The following is a 16,413-nucleotide window of genomic DNA, read 5'->3' as shown; positions in this document are numbered from 1 at the left end:
TGGTCTGTACGCCGTGCTAAGCTACCTGCTAGCTGCTACATGGTCTACTCTGTGGGACGTGCTAAGTAAGTTAGCTGCTAGCTGCTACGTACATGACATAGTGATTACATATGGATGGTTGAGTCCATGGTTCTCCAGCAGAACATAGCTCACACTGTGGCTGCCATCTTACATTTGTCCGATAGTGCATCATGGTACCATGTGATCCCATGGGAACAAGCACACACACACACACCCACACACACACACACACACGCTTAACCATGTGATATACAGTAATTGTCATTGCTTTATAGAGCTGTAAAATTTATTGTCCACTGTTGGCTCTGCCCAAAGTCTGTCATTCAACTTCCATGGAAATTCATATTTATGTCACAATTAGGCTTCTATTTCCGTTCTTATACAATGCACTTTATGCGAGCCTGAAGTCAGTAAAGTTATATTGTAAGTTATTGAGCTTGCTGTTGTGGTTTCTTTATTGAAAAGTAATATCCTTACTTGTTTTATTGCAACATACAAATAATAGATAGATAGATATGTATTTGTTCTTGGCTGTCTTCAAACATATACAATACAATATAGAGAAGAAACATTCATTTTAACAACCATTATGTTTTCCTTCTCTTAGCTTAAAAAGGGATATAATACCCAAAGGAAGGTTTTTATTTCTTACTCTAAATAAAATCTCTAAAACTTTTAACCTTATTATATTCATAACTTTTATTGTTCTAGATTATTTAAACAGCAGGTACCTATTCTGAGCAATAGGCCATGAGGTAAGGCAATATAAAAGATGAATAAAGCAACTTCAGACAGTCTCTATTTAATATACTTTTTATTCTATGTAAAATGCCAATAGTTTTTGATATTTTTTTTCTAATATGTTCTATGTGCAAAGCTTATGACTTATGATGACACCCAAGAACTTGGTCTCATAGACACGATCAATTTCTGTTCCATTCAGACCCAATTTTAAAATACATATTGTCCTACACCAGTGACGTGCCGTCAGGGTAGGCAAGGTAGGCAGTGCCTACCCAAGGGTGAATTGATATTTTGATTATTTAATTTTTTTTTTAATTATCATTAGCTTTGTGCTAACCCCCTTATGTCATATTTCTCACATTTCTGTAATGACTAAACCCCAAACTTTAAAAGTTGACTTTTCTTTATAACAAGCTCTGTGTTTTCTCTCCATAAAAGGAGACTTGATGTCTCACTGAAGCAGCGTAATAAAGCACAGTTATTCCCATAATGAATCCTGTGTGTGCAGCTCGTCCCTTCATTATTTGCTCGGCCTGAGGTGCGTCAAGTATTCACACCACGGAGAGATAGAGTGAGAGAGCTCACGTAGAGGCAGAGGTTAGAATCAGTTTGTCAATAACTCGGCGCGGCTTAATGCGCTATTAGCTTTGGCGCTCGTCTAACGTCGTATATATTAATGACACATTTGTCCAGTGATAAACAAACAGTCGGTTCCCACATCGTGTAGTGATGTCACTAACTCCCTCAGCTGCTGTGAAGAATACATGCGTAACATTAGAAGACTCTGAATCATCAACAAACACCAGAGATTCTGAAAAAGCTCCATAAAAGAAACAGGAAGTGATGATCTTTCTCTGCAAATAAGGTCGTCTCCTGTTCTGCTTACACATGCAGCTCCAGAACTAAACTCTTTCATATCCATCTGCTGGGGAAGTTTATTTTGATGTTGTTTTGACATGTTTCGACTGCCAACTGTCAGTCTTCCTCAGAGGTGTCTGCTGACGAAGACTGGCAGTTGACAATTGAAACATGTCAGAAGATCAAAGTACATTTGCTGAAAAAAGTTATCTGAATAAATGAAACCATAACATATAATTGAAATAGAAGACAAAAAGAACTTGCTGGATTTATTGCGCGGAAGTCAAGGAAACATCATGGTGATCAGCAGACACCTCTCAGGAAGACTGGCAGGCAGTTGGCGGTCGAGACATGTCAGAAGATCAAAGTAAATTTTCTTAAAAAATTTGTCTGAATAAATGAAACCATAACATATAATTGAAATAGAAGACAAAAAGAACTTGAGGGATTTATTGCGCAGAAGTCAAGGAAACATCAAAGCGATCAGCAGATGCCTCTGAGGAAGACTGGCAGTTGACAGTCGAAACATGTCAGGAGATCAAAGTAAATTTCCTGCAAAACTGTTGTCTGAATAAATGAATGAAACCATAACACGTTTTTCAAAAAGAAAACAAAAATAACTTGCTGGAATTATGTTTTCTTGCGCTTTCTCGTTTTTTTCTCTCTCCATCATCACCGCTGAGTGCTATTTGGAAATGTCAGGTTTTATAAATAAAGTTGAATTGAGCTTATCCATCTTTGCATTAACTTTGTTAAACTTTCTGTTTTGATCTTCATCTGATGCACTTTTACTTTGTTTCTTTGCACACGATCATGTTGTAAATCCCTAGTAAAGTCTGGATTGTGCCGTTTTATTACTCATACGTAATCCAAGGTGTCCAAATTCCCAGTTCTTAATCCAGTCCATCATCTGTGGGACAAACACGTCTAATCCATGAAGGCTCCACCTCACATCAGCCAGGATTAAAAGACCAGCCTGAATCTTCATATTCAGTTGATGAAGACACTTTTTCCACTTTCATTTCAGCGGTTCTCCGTTATTTTTCCCATCCTCACTGATGTGCGTCCTCCCTCCCCACTCCTCTCCTCCCTCCCCTTTTGTTTTCACTCCCTCCTGCTCATTTCTCTCCTCTTCTCTCACTCTCTCTCTTCAGTGATGAACCGCCGTCCTGGACTTCACTTCTCCCCCTCCTCCTCCTCTTCATCTCCTCAGGTGGAGTTGGTCGGAGCCTTTGAAGGGCGACGGCTGTGCCTGGGATCGTCTGGGACCTAGTAGACCAGTGGGACCTGGTAGACCAGTGGGACCTGGTAGACCAGTGGTTAAATGTAAAGGTAAGAAAACTGTGCCCAAATGTTTGCTGAGCAATCAGTGCAGTTCCACACCGCTGGGTTTAGAAGATGGTTCTCATGTAACAGTCATTATGGTCTGCACTGTGCAAGCTTTGTATTGTATTGTGGGACTGTTTGTGTGAGTTTCTCTGCATGTTTCACCTCCTGGCTCTGAGTTAGGACCTTTTTTCTGTTGATTTTCCTCTAAGACTGTTTGCATCCTTGATGGAAACGTCAGGCTATCCTGTTATGCTCAGAGTTCAGCCTTTATCAGCCAGTGCTGTTGATTCAGGTGCTCGACTCTTTATGAATAATTAAGAAGAGCACGGGCTAGGGTTCAGTGCAGCTTCCCCAGGCATTGAATGAAACCCCCACTGAGCCTCCGTCCTGTAGCTGTATATGTAGCTGTAGCTCAGTTCAGCTCAGTCCTGGGAAAACTCAAAGCAGGAGCCTGTGATGTGCACTGACGGCAGCAGGAGGTCTGGAGGTGTCACGGCTCCATGTTTCATCAACAGTAAAAACCTGCATGAAAGACCCCAGAGGTGAAAGTAACGGATTACAAGTACTCGCGTTACTGTAATTGAGTTGCTTTTATAGGTACTTGTAAAAAGATATTTTTTGAGTACATTTCGAAATCAGTAATTTTACTTGTACTTAACTTTTATAAGAAGTAATGCTAATGCTAACGCAAATGCTAATGCTAATGTTAATGCTAGCTAATATTAATACTAGCTATTATTAATGCTAGTTAATGCTAATACTAATATATGCTAAAGCTAGTTAATGCTAATGCTAACATATGCTAAAGCTAGTTAATGTTAATGCTAGCTCATATTATTGCGAATGTTAATGCTAGCTAATGTTAATGCTAGCTCATGCTAATGCTAGCTAATGCTAGGTAATGTTAATGCTAGTTCATGCTAATGCAAATATATGCTATTGCTAGCTAACGCGAGGTAATGCTACTGCTAATGCTAATGCAGTGTGACGCAGGTCAGCACCTGCATCCTTACTTGCATTTGCTTTAAAAAAAATGCATATATTCTTGTTGTTATCTGTTTTGTTTGTTTGAAACTACAAAAAATAAAATGACCAGACAACAATCAAATGCATCACATCATAGCCGACCAATCAGATTAACTGTTCAGCCTGAGAATTTTTAAATTTTGAGAAGAATGAGTTGATGTTCATTAAAAAAATTATAATAATTGTACATTTTGACAAACCTTTTTTTATGCAGATGCCTTTGTGAGAAATAAACTAAGTTTCAATTGTCCAAGATTTGGTCTCTTCCTTTTTTAAGTTTATACATGAGATGTTTACTGTATTTTGCATGGTTATTTGTATGGTTTTTCTTGTCGATTTGTGTGTTTTTGTCATTCTTTTGTGTATTGTTTTGTCATTTTGTATATTTTGCATGTTTTGGTTGAATTGTGCGTGTGTTTATTGTTGTCAATTTGTTTGTTTTTGTTTGTCTTTTCTGTGTTTTTTCTGTCACGTTGTGTATTATTGATGTGTTGTGTTGTGTACTGTTTCTGTCAGTTTGTGCATTGCTACCATGATGTGTACTGTTTCTATTTTGTGGGTTTTTTTCAGTCATTTTGTCGGTTCAGTGTATGAAACGGAACCGCGGCAAGATTTATTACCAAACAATAAAGGTGGGGGGTAAAAGTAACTACTAACTTTTACTTTGAGTACTATTTAATTGAGCTACTTTTTATATGTACTCGAGTATTTTAGGTATGACTTACTTGTACATGTACTTGAGTACAATTTTAATCAAGTAACAGCACTTCTTCTTGAGTAGGATACATCAGTATTCTGAAAGTCTCACTGTGTGGATGGGACTGAGCACAGGGATCCATCAGCCAAGAGGTGACATCTACGCCTGCAGTCCCGCCTGCAGGGCTATTAAGCGTTCAGAGTTACAGAGTAATTATCGCTCCCTGGAGCCGCGTTGTGCTGGCACGACCTTCTTGTTCTCATTCAAGGCGATCGTCTTTCTGCACTCGCTGCTCCAGAGCGAGGACACAGATCAAGTGTCGACCCTGGAGGTCCACGGGAGCCATTTTTACCTTGTTTTAGTGCAATATGATGCAACTTTGACACTGAAGCTCGAATATAGAGTCTGAAAATACTGAGTTTTTTTTTTTCTTCTTTTAATAGGGCTGCACAATTTATCCCCAAAAAAACCAAACAGCAACGAAACAAAAAACAAGATTTTTTTTCCACCCCTCGATTTTTTATTTACATTTTTTGTTTAAACTGCAAAAGATGGAGTACGTTTGGGGCGGGGCAGGGGGGGGTTGGCTGTACGTTAAAGTGAATGAAAGTGCCGCTGTTTTTAGGAGTCATTTTGTACATTTCTATTGTTGTTTTGTGTATTTCTCTCACACTTTTAAAAATTCTTTATTTTTGGAGTCATTTTGTGTATTTCTGCTGTTGTTCTGGTATTCTGATCTGGTGTTTCAGATTAATTTGCTTAGCATTGATTATCAAATTACAATAACAATAGGAAATGTAACACAATATGACATGCTGTATAGTATCAATCAATAGATAATTGTGTATTGATTATTATTGATGCGACTGTGTTTGCACAACACGAGATGAGAGAATGACAAAAGGAAACAGTGAGGGTAACATGATGGTCCATCACTTCTCTGTTTCCACCTGCAGTGATTGACAGGCTTCCCATACCAACAGTATGCTGAGTTTGCAATTATTCATTTAGGAAAACTACATGTTTTCCTGATGCCTGATGGGAAAACAGAATGCAAATGATTAAACGACGTGTCAGATCATAATAATCTTGAACTTAAATTCCCGGCTGTAAATTAAATTCCTCCTCCTCATCTGAACTTGTGAGGAAATGTTATTTTCAGAGCGGCTGTGATTATTGTCAGCTGTTTATAAACTTCCTTATTTATCAGTCATTCCACATGTGCAGAAATAGAATGACATAAATCAGTCAGAATATTTTATTTAATGCTTCAGCAGGAAAAAAAAACATTTTAGTTTACATTTAATAAACTTCTTAGTACACATGTTATTATACATGTTATTACACGTGTTATTACACGTAATCCTCCCTCTACAGCAGACATGGGCAACTGCTGGCCCTCAAAACAAACACAAACTGACTCCAAAAACACACAAAATGAAAACAATACACAAACTGACAAAACAATACACAACACAATACATCAATAATACACAAAATGACTGAAAAAACACACAAACTGGCAATGATACACAAAAGAATAACAGAAACACACAAATCGACAAGAAAAAACACACCAAATAACATCAAAACTTACATAATGATTCCAAAAACACACAAAATAACTACAAAAACATTGAGGTGAGGCAGTCAAATTTAACTGTAAAATTAAAAAAAAAAATCTAAAATGTTTTTAATTGAAAAGGTTGCTTAAAATATGCAGTAAAAAAAATTTAATGTAATTTTATCATTTTTTGCCTTTTTTTGCCCCTCCTGAGCGCTTCATGGATGAGCGGCCGTGAATCAGGAGAAGGAAAAACAGGATGAGCGGGCGGCGCAGGTGAAAAGGTTAAACGAGCTTCTGCAACGTGAGAATATTGACCAGTGGGAGGGTGAGGGTGACGGGGTCATAGCTGTCCACCCATCTGTTGTTGTGAAGCTTCAGTTTAATTGACTGAGTCCAAACTCAGCGGATTCACAAACAGTTTCTGCGTTCGATTGGATGAGCAAACATCCGAGCGTCGGATAACATCTCACTGCATCACAATTGGGTTTTATGTTCACACCAATGACCAAAAGCTTGAAATAACGCTCAGGTTTAAGTGTTTACTTATTCAATCACATACTTTCATTATGTTAATTTAACCACGAAATAAAGGACAATTTGATATAAACAAAGAGCTAGCATGCTAGTTATCTGTTAGCTTACTCCAGTAAATCATTCTCATGTCGAGTGCAATTAACATTAATGTTACAATTTTTAACTTTAACTAAAAGTGTGAATACTGTAAATCATTCTCAATAGGAAACATAAAAGCCACTTTTAGTTGCACTTTTAGTCAGTTCCGGGTTTAGAACATTCATAATATATAATATAATACTGTATGTTATTTCCTGGCATTTTTACCAATTTTTTATACTTCAATGTTTTCACATATCTTTTTATGCAGTCGCTCTAGCGCCTCCTGGTGAGAGGGAGGCAAAGGAAGTGCGTCATTTTGTTCTATTTATTTATTTTTACTTTACTATATTTTTAATTGTACTCTATTTTCATATTTATTTTTATTTTAACTACTATTTTTTTAATTTCACTTTATTTTCATATTTATTTCATTTCTTTTGTTTAACTTTACTAGATTTTTATTTTCCTCTTTTTTTTCCGATACAATATTCTATTGTTTGTCTTTCAGCATGCAGCGTTCTCCTTCAGATTTTCTCTGTTTTTTGGTATAAATTTGAACTTTATTCTAGTTTATAATACCTGGAGAAATATAACGACCACAGTTTGACCACCTCTGAATACTGTATCGTTTTGTTTTGTCTAAGCTCAAAAAAGGTTCTCGTCATCCAACAATAACACATTAAAAAAAAAAAGGCTTTGGATGTCATTAATGAAACCCATTAGGAATTAGTGGAGTATGTTGTAGTTGTGAAGAGGTACAGAGCAAATGCTAACATATAGAGGGCAGAAATGAAAAGGTATTCAGGAGGATAAAGTATACTTCATGTTGGGATAACGTTGGAATGTGAGGCTAATCTTGTTTGATTCATTGTTATTTGAGGACTGTTGTAAACAAAAAAAAGTCTTAGGTGGTAATCCTTCTTCTTCTTCTTTTTGTTCTTCTTCTTCTTCTTCTTTTGTTGTTGTTGTTCTTCTTCTTGTTCTTCTTCTTCTTCTTGTTCCTCTTGTTCTTCTTCTTGTTCCTCTTGTTCTTGTTCTTGTTCTTGTTCTTCTTCTTCTTCTTCTTCTTCTTCTTCTTCTTCTTCTTCTTCTTCTTCTTCTTCTTCTTCTTCTTGGGATTGGTTGACCTTCCAGGGGAAGCACTGAGGTCATGATCGACTGGCCCAATGTGTCGGCGTCGGGCCCCCAGGATCTGGGCCTGAAACCCGAGGAGCTCCAGAGGTCCAAGTGCGTCCTGGGCTTAATCCCCGTCGTCTACTACAGCGTTCTGCTCTGCGTCGGAGTACCAGGTACGCCCACAGGAGTGATGCACGGGCCCATTAATGAGACGTTATTTGGTCAAGAGAAATGATTCAGAGATGGGTCTTTAGAGTTCTTCTAATAATCAAATTAGCTCAGGTCTAATTGGATTGAGAACGACAAGTGTAACCTGATTTCCCCGCTTCAATTTCATCAGCTTCCAAAGTGGAAAATATGGTTTATACTTGCATGACCCTAACCAGAGCAATCTGTAACGGAAACGCACGTCACTGCTGAATACCTCAGGTCTCACACTGGGTCTGAACCAGTGATGGAACAAAATACCAACGGACTGTCAGATAAATAGACGAAATGGATAAAGTAACGACTTATATTTTACAACCAATAATTTATCATGAATTTACAACACAAAGAGCGTGGGTTAAGGTTTGAGAAAAAGAGTAGGGGAGTGAATGGGATAGAATGATGGGAAGGAGCTTAGAAATTAGAATAAGAGTTCGGGTTAGAAGATAGAGAATAAGGTAAGTGTCAAGGTTAGAGAGACAGGGTTATGGATAGGTTTGGGTCGTTGACAATAAAAAGTCATTGCATCAGGAACACGTTACATACCCTGTAATGTTTGCCTAATTTACATTCTCGGAATCAAAAAACTACACTAGATATGCTGGGAAATAAAAAAGTTCGGTTAAAGGATAAAACTGGGGGTTAAAATACTTTTAAGCTTTTGTAATGGGGGGTTAGGCTGGTAATCATCTGGTTAGGGATGAAAAAACATAAAAAGGTGTGGTAGTGTGTTTAATTCTGTAATCCCCAAAGAAAATGATAAATAAGAACAAACAACATCAACGAAATTGGAGATCTTGTGAATAATCACGGGAGAATTAAAAGCAATCTTCATGTTAAAGTGCCAAGTACACATAACATGTGTTAGGGTTAGGGTTATGTTTGGTGTTGGCATTTTATAATAATCATATCAATAAGTTGTCGAAACAGATAAAGGTGTCTCAAATGAAAACAGGGATTTCGTCGCCTGAGATTTTGTCTTTTCAGATTTCGTCCGTTGGGTTTTGTCCATTTGGAGTTTGTCTGTTGGGAATTTGTTGAGGATTCCTTCTAACCTCTGCTTCTCTCTCCATGTCAGTGAACATCCTGACGGCCGTCGCCTTGTCCAGGTTGGCATGCCGCACTAAGAAAGCGCTCTACTACTACCTTTTAGCGGTGACGGGATCAGACATTCTCTCGCAGCTCTTCATCATCTTCGTCGGCTTCCTGCTGGAAACGGCGGTGTTCCATCGAGACGTGCCTGCTCTCCTGCTGCACTCCGTCAGCGCTGCGGAATTTGCCGCCAACCACGCGTCCATCTGGTCAACCGTGCCTCTGACCGTGGACCGCTATGTGGCGCTCTGCCACCCTCTGCTCCACCGACAGATCAGCTACCCCGCGCGAGCCCGACGGATCATCGCGGTGGTCCTGACCTTATCGCTGGCATCTGGCGTTCCCTTCTTCTGGTGGTCGGACATGTGGAGGAACAGCAACCCACCAACGTCAGTGGACACAGTGCTCGTGTGGACGCACGTGACTCTCATTTACTTCCTGCCATGCAGCATCTTCTTGGTGCTGAACTCGTTGATCATCCACAGGCTGAGGGTGAGGCTGAGGCAGCAGCGCAGTCAGGAGGACAGAGAACCCAAGTCGGCGCCTCCCCGACGCCTCGGCAAAACCACGGCCATGCTGCTTGCCATCACCTCCGTGTTTGCCGTGCTGTGGGCGCCGAGAACCACAGTGGTCATCTACCACCTGTACGTGTCGTCGGTTCATCAGAACTGGCGGGTCCACCTGGCCTACGACCTGTCCAACATGTTGGCCATGCTCAACACGGCAGTCAACTTCTTCCTCTACTGTTTCGTGAGTAAACCCTTTCGTGCCGCGGTGAGGGACGTCGTGCTGCTGCGTGGGGGCCCGCTGTACCCCGGCCGCACTCTGCCACAGCGCCAGGCCCACACTAATGCCTCCATTTCCTCACTGTACACTGGACATGGACACAACAAGCGCTCGCAGCGGGACTCGTCCCCCTTGTCACCTCGCAGAGCCAGAAAGCCCTCGTGACCCGGCGCCCCTCGCACTTAATCAAAAACACCCGTCGTCCCACGGTCCCAGGACCCGCACACACACTGCGTTCCAGCCTTGACCGTGGACGGCAGCCAGGATGCCCCGGAGCTTTCTCAGGGGGGCGGGGGTGGAGAACTGGACTTACATTAAGTACGTGTTTCATCCCATAAAACTGTTTGTCCACTTCAATATCAGCAGATGACAACATGTTTATTGTCTTTGGAAGGAGTTTACTTTTCCATCCTTGGCAGTGACGTTACAACTTATATTCTGCTCATACGGAGTGTCACTCATGATCTGGGAGTTATGGGTAACATAAAGAAGGAGAATCAAATGTGCTTTTTGGTTTCTAAGTGTAAAGAACTAACTCAGCAGTTGTACTTCTGCTCTAATGTGCTGTGATTTTCACTGTGGTTGCAGCAAAAGCTCCAAGATTAAGGGTTTAAGTTATTTGCTCCGACTGGATGCAGGAATTGCACTGAAAGTCTCTCACCTAAAGAAACCCCAAAAGCTGCGAATCTATTGCTTATTTTTCATAAAAAGCAACTGTTTGGAGCCTCAGCAGATAGGCTTGCTGTGGAAGCGGTGGGAGTGAAGCCTCGGCCTCAGCTCTGACTAAACAAACCGCAGATTAGCCCGATGATCTGCACAAACACACACACGGCGCACAGAGGGACGCACTCTCATGCACACAGTGAATTTCCATCTGCACAAACATCTGAATCAGTGAAATTTGAGGATAAATGAACTGCATCAGTTGCAAAGACACACTGAGATTTACCAGCTGCTAACGTAGATGTACTGTATGTGTATAGGATAAATACAGGATTTCAACGAACCAATCATATAGAGATATACTAAGTCATGGATGGAAACTGCCAGTCCGAGTGTTACATGCAGCCCAAGAGTCGAATAATTATATGGCCCACAATAAAAAGACTCAAAATGGCAGCAGGACGGTCGAAAGAAAAATAGCCAAAATGAAAAAAAATTCTCAAAATGAGAACAGAAATTACACAATATGACAACAAATATTACACAAAACACGGCAAAATACACCAAAGGACAATGAAACGCAATTCCTATTAAAAACTCCTAAAATACACAAACAATTCCAAAAATGCACGAAATGCAAAAAAAGTAAACAAAACGATTCCAAAAATACACAAATCATTCTACAAATGCACAAAACGCAACAAAAATCAAAATCAGAATCAGAAAACAACTTTATTTAACCCCCGAGGGGTAATTGGAAAGGCAAAGAGCAAAGAATATACAAAAGGATTCCACAAATACACAAAACACAACAAAACTAAAGAAAAATAGACAACTGACTCACAAAAAAGATGACAAAAAATGACTCCAAAAATCCACTAAAGGACAAAAATAGACAAGAAAATACAAAAAATGTTTCCGTACAAAATAAAAATGTACAAACAATCTCTACGCAAATGTTGATCATGTGACCCTAGGATCAGACAATCACATTTTTGTGGCCTCGCTGTGGTAAGAGTTGCACATCTCCATCCTATTTAAAAGCTATAATAGATTGTTTTATTTTGTGTGACGCAAAGATATAAAATTTTAATTTTTTAGTTATTCTAAAGATTTGCGACCCGATACCAAACGGTCCACTTGCTAGTCTAGTCTGCGACCCAGTGGTTGTGAACCACTGGTTTAGACTGTAAACTACGTAAACCCTAATAAATACAATTACTGTGAATAATTGCTAAAAAAAAGAAGATTGGCAAGAAAATCTCTTCTTATTTTATTAATTAAAGCCTGTAGAAAAGGTTATGTGTAACTAAAGAGCAATAAAATGTATTTTAATTTAAAAGAAAAAGTGCAATAAGAGGAAAAAGTCGAATGGAAAAAAACTGAAGTGAATTTTCCTCGAAAGCCTAAAACTAAACGATGGTTCCTCTACTAACACTTATAGATTCACTGATCATCTGGTCCCACACAGATTTTCCTCAACATCTTCTGAAGTGTGTGTTTAAAACCGTCCAAACATCAACTGCACTCAGGAGGAAAAAAAAAGCACTTTTTGTTGTACTAATGGTGACGAGCACTTGACTCGAAGTCGGTCACACAGAGAAACCTCACGATTGTCGTCCATAATCGTGTAGAAAACAGTGAACTGTGATGAGATGAACACAACATAGGAGCTTATTTATCATTGGAGTTAAAAAGAGAAAATGCTTTAATTGTGTTACCACTTATTCTAGTTGAAGTTAACGCACACAGTCTTGCTGCTCTTTAATAACTTTACCAGCCACAGTGTGAGATGTTGTCACTCTGAGGCTGGACAGTAGAAGAAAGGAAAGAATCTTTGTGCTACTGAGCGCCCCCTACATGAGGCAGCAGTACTGCCCGTCTCACGTTGTGCAGTTTAATGATTGATAAAAAAAAAACAAACCAAAAAGACCTAATAATAATAATGATTGATCTGTAAAGCTAAACCAAACACTTCATTCATACGATCTGCTTTTGTCATGATGAAATGTTATCAAGATACTATAATCACATATGCAAAAAAAAAGATCCTGCGCAGAATAATTTATTTTTAATATTGTAAATATATATATATATATATATATTATACATTAATATTATTAATATTTTGATGAAATTTTCAGGAAACATCCCAAATGGAATCAGAAACAAGTGAAAGAAAGAAAGAAAGAAAGAAAGAAAGAAAGAAAGAAAGAAAGAAATGACCACATATGCAGACATGGTCTAAAATTAAAAAAAATCTGCGGGAAATATACATTATTGACATTGTAAATAAAAATGTGATATCTATAATAATGATACATTATCTTTTATTCATATTTCGATGACATTTTCAGGAATGGAAAAAGAAAGAAAGGAAAAGGAGAATAATCCATTTTGAATATTGTCCACATTTTTTTTTAAATATACACGAACTATATATGAATTAATACTATTTTCCCATGCTTAATACATATCATATAAGGTCAGAAGTTCTCGACCTTAGGAGAACCTTTAGGACCCAACTCACTTTCAAACTTCGAATAAAATGAAGGAATGTTTAAAGATTTAATTCATTCATTTATTCATTCATTCATCTTCTGACCCACTTAATCAACTTACAGGTCAAGTATGTACATGTGTAAAACCCTGAAATAGATCTCAAGTGTTCGTTTACTCTCAGTTTAGGGCCACTTACTGTTTATTGTGCCAGTCGAGAATGTGCGACCTAGATTATGGACATTCAGGCCATGTAGAGAACCGGCAACTCGCTTTCGTTTTATTGCACATGGCTGAGCTTGTGAGGTAATGTGAAGCACATTGAGTTCTGTGTGTCTCGTCTTTGTGTTTTAAAGGAAAGTGCATCAATTCAGATTTTAAATAATGGTAAAAATTGTTGAAATGTTGTGGAAAATAAACAGAGCAGTGGCCTGTCAGTGTTTATGTTGTCTCACTCCATCCATTCAGGGTTAAACGTCCACTTGCCCATCCTCCTCCTGGCCCCTTCACTCCTCGCTGTTTTTACAGTAACAGTACGACTCACTGCGTCCCCGTGTCATCCCCCTGCAGAGTTCTGAGACTCTCAGAAAGGACTTCTTCTTTTGAAGACGTCCCCTGCTGCCTGATGTAATCATGAAGCCGGAAGAGCTTTAGGCCCACGAGGCCAGCACGGAGAGCAAGGAACAATAACAAAGAAATGTTAGAGGAAGTTTGGATTTACAGGTGATGGTGGTGGACGTGCATATCGTCCATCTGTTTTTTGTGATGTCCAAACAGCTGCTGGAGTCCCAGGCCTTCATTCAGGACTTCAGTTCAGCAGGTGTGAAAGGACGAGACAAAAACAGCAGCGAGTCCTTGCCGTGTGAGTGACGACAGGCACAAACTCGCAAAGAAACAATGGAGTTAAAGTGAAAGCCTTTTTTATTATTTAAAGCAAACTCAAGGCCCGGAGGCCAAATCCGCTCCTTTAAAACACACAATTCGGCCCGCCGGAAAAAGTAAAAATGACAGAGAAAACATGACTCATTAGGTAAATCACCAACTAATTCAGTTGTTGATATGTCCAACCTGCAAATACACTCACTTGTTGCCAGCGGTTTAGACATTAATGACTTTGTGTTGAGTTATTGTGAGGGGACAGTAAATTTACACTGTTATACAAGCTGTACACTGACTATTTGCATTGTATCAAAGTGTAATTTTCTTCAGTGTTGTTCCATGGTAAGATATAATTAAATATTTGCAGAAATGGGAGGGGTGTACTCACGTTTGTGAGATACAGATGTGCACCAAGCAGGATCTTCTAACAATGGGCAGGTCGTTTTTGAAGAGAACTGATTGGTCAGGAGGCGGGGCTTTAGAACTCGCTAAGATCCTAGTCAGAGAAAAACCTGGTGGCGACTAGGCTAGTCGTTCAGCATAAGTTTCCATGGTGATTTAACTCTGTACGGCGTTAGTGAGCTTCGTAGTCCAGCACACACTGATTAAATCCTGGAAGTTAGCACGATAAGAGGTAATCTTGCTTCGTAACATAGGCCCTAAGTGTCCTTCATTGCCCTAGCCCCGAACCCTACTTAACCCCATTAGATCCCTCCACCTAACCCAAAAAATGCCTTTCATAATTTAGCAAACAACACTTAATGACACCTAATGCTAATGACAGCGCAATGTCAGCCTTATGTATAAAACTACAAAGTGTTACCAATAGCACTTGATGTTTACCTAGATATAGCTTATAAGAGAAATATACAATATAGAAGGTTAGTTATCTTCTGTAAGGTTTCAAAATTGAATTGACATTTCAAAGATTTTAAGCTAAACTTGTAAAAACAGTTATGGATCCCTTTAAGCCTGATCATACCGGGAGGATTCTACACTTTTAGTTTAACAAAGATGAGTACAAATATACACAAAATAAAACAAAAAAAAATAAAATACACAAAACAGAAGAAAATAAGCAAAATATACAAAGAGACACACAGAATAAAAGACAAATTGATAACAAAACTAATTGACAAATCCGCCCTATGTTCTTTTCTGCATTAACGCTCATTATTCTAACTCTCCAGGAGCCAGAAAAGCTGAGTCGGGGCCTGAGTGGAGAGCTTAATTACAGAGAATGGAGCTAAAAGCAGGAGCTCGCCTCAGTGAGCAGCAGATGGAGGAGCTGAAAGAGAGAATGAAAGGCCAAGCAAGTGTGGAGAGATGAGCGGATGGAGGGAAATGAAGCGTTAGGAATCTGCTTTAGAGCAACACGTGTGAGAATCAGAGAAAGATACTGCAAAGGTAAAAAAAAAACAACAAAAAAAACAAAACAGAACAACTAGAGATGTTACGAATCAACAGTTAATCACAAGGAGAAAATAATGCAACACATGTACACGCAAAATGACTCTAAAAACACACAAAACAACAACAAAAACACACAATGATAGAAAAATATTCAAACCGACAACAAAAACGCACACATATTCATGGTTGAGTATGTTTTTTCATCTTCTTTGGCTGATAGAGTCCTGCTGTACTTTCAGCTTCACTGTGAGCTTTCTGCCCCCTTGAGGACAACAAGAGGTACTGTAGGGAAAAGGTGGAAACACAAAAATGTGCAACTTTTTTTGAAAGAAAAAAAAAGTTAATCTTTTAATTTTCTTATTTTTTTCCTCTCTTTTTTCTCTCTCTTATTTCTCTTCCACCATTTTTCTTTTTCTTTTTCAAACTTTCTCCTTTTTCCACCTTTTTATTTTTATTTTTTCCTCCGATTTTTCTAAGTTTCCCCCCTCTTTTTTCTCCTTTATTTCTCTTTTTCTCCTTATTCCCCTTTTTATTTTGTTATTTTTTTCTGTTTTTCTCTTTTTTCCGCCTTTTCTCTCTTTCTCATTTACTCCTTTTCCCCCTTTTTCTTCTTTTTCCTTTTTCCTTTTCCTCTCTCTCTTTTCTGATTTGCCCCTTTTTTCTTTCTTTTTCTCTTTTTACACCTTTCGGCCCCCCTTTTTCCATTTTTTTTCTCCACTCCCCCGCCCCCTATTTTTTTTTCTTCCCCCCCCCACCCCCCACGCCCCCTTCTTTTTTTGCCTTTTTACTTTTTTTTTTTTAATTTTTTTGTCTCTTTGCTTTCTTTCTTTAGGGAAAAGGAAATCGAAAAAAATGAAAGACCATAAAGACAATGTTTTGATCTTAACATTTATTTCGCAAG

General features: G+C 38.8%; 1 protein-coding gene across 2 annotated transcripts; it reads left to right on the top strand.

Annotated features, from left to right (window-relative positions):
• The first annotated feature begins 2,806 nt into the window (after positions 1 to 2,806).
• On the top strand, positions 2,807 to 15,667 carry gpr142 (G protein-coupled receptor 142). 2 transcript variants are annotated; one of them, XR_003676247.1, is made up of 4 exons: positions 2,807 to 2,955; positions 7,992 to 8,146; positions 9,259 to 10,376; positions 15,290 to 15,667. XR_003676247.1 is itself a non-coding variant. In XM_028476353.1 (3 exons), the coding sequence occupies exons 2-3, from the start codon at positions 8,008 to 8,010 to the stop codon at positions 10,221 to 10,223; spliced, it is 1,104 nt and encodes a 367-aa protein (XP_028332154.1). In that variant the 5' UTR covers positions 2,807 to 2,955; positions 7,992 to 8,007; the 3' UTR covers positions 10,224 to 11,591. The 2 variants fall into 2 exon arrangements, 1 of the variants encoding a protein (XP_028332154.1); XM_028476353.1 differs by lacking the exon at positions 15,290 to 15,667 and having other exon boundaries at positions 9,259 to 11,591.
• Positions 15,668 to 16,413: the final 746 nt, after the last annotated feature.

The sequence above is a fragment of the Gouania willdenowi genome, chromosome 19 (assembly GCF_900634775.1).
Source record: "Gouania willdenowi chromosome 19, fGouWil2.1, whole genome shotgun sequence".
NCBI lineage: Eukaryota > Metazoa > Chordata > Actinopteri > Blenniiformes > Gobiesocidae > Gouania > Gouania willdenowi.
Note: the sequence above shows the minus strand (reverse complement) of the source record. Positions and strands in the feature narration are given on the sequence as shown.

What these genes read in the sequence shown, in the direction of transcription:
- gpr142 (XM_028476353.1), top strand. Translation starts at nt 8,008, where the DNA reads ATGATCGACTGGCCCAATGTGTCGGCGTCGGGCCCCCAGGATCTGGGC. An exon ending in GCTCTGCGTCGGAGTACCAG is followed by an intron (nt 8,147 to 9,258) that starts GTACGCCCACAG and finishes TCTCCATGTCAG; the next exon opens with TGAACATCCTGACGGCCGTC.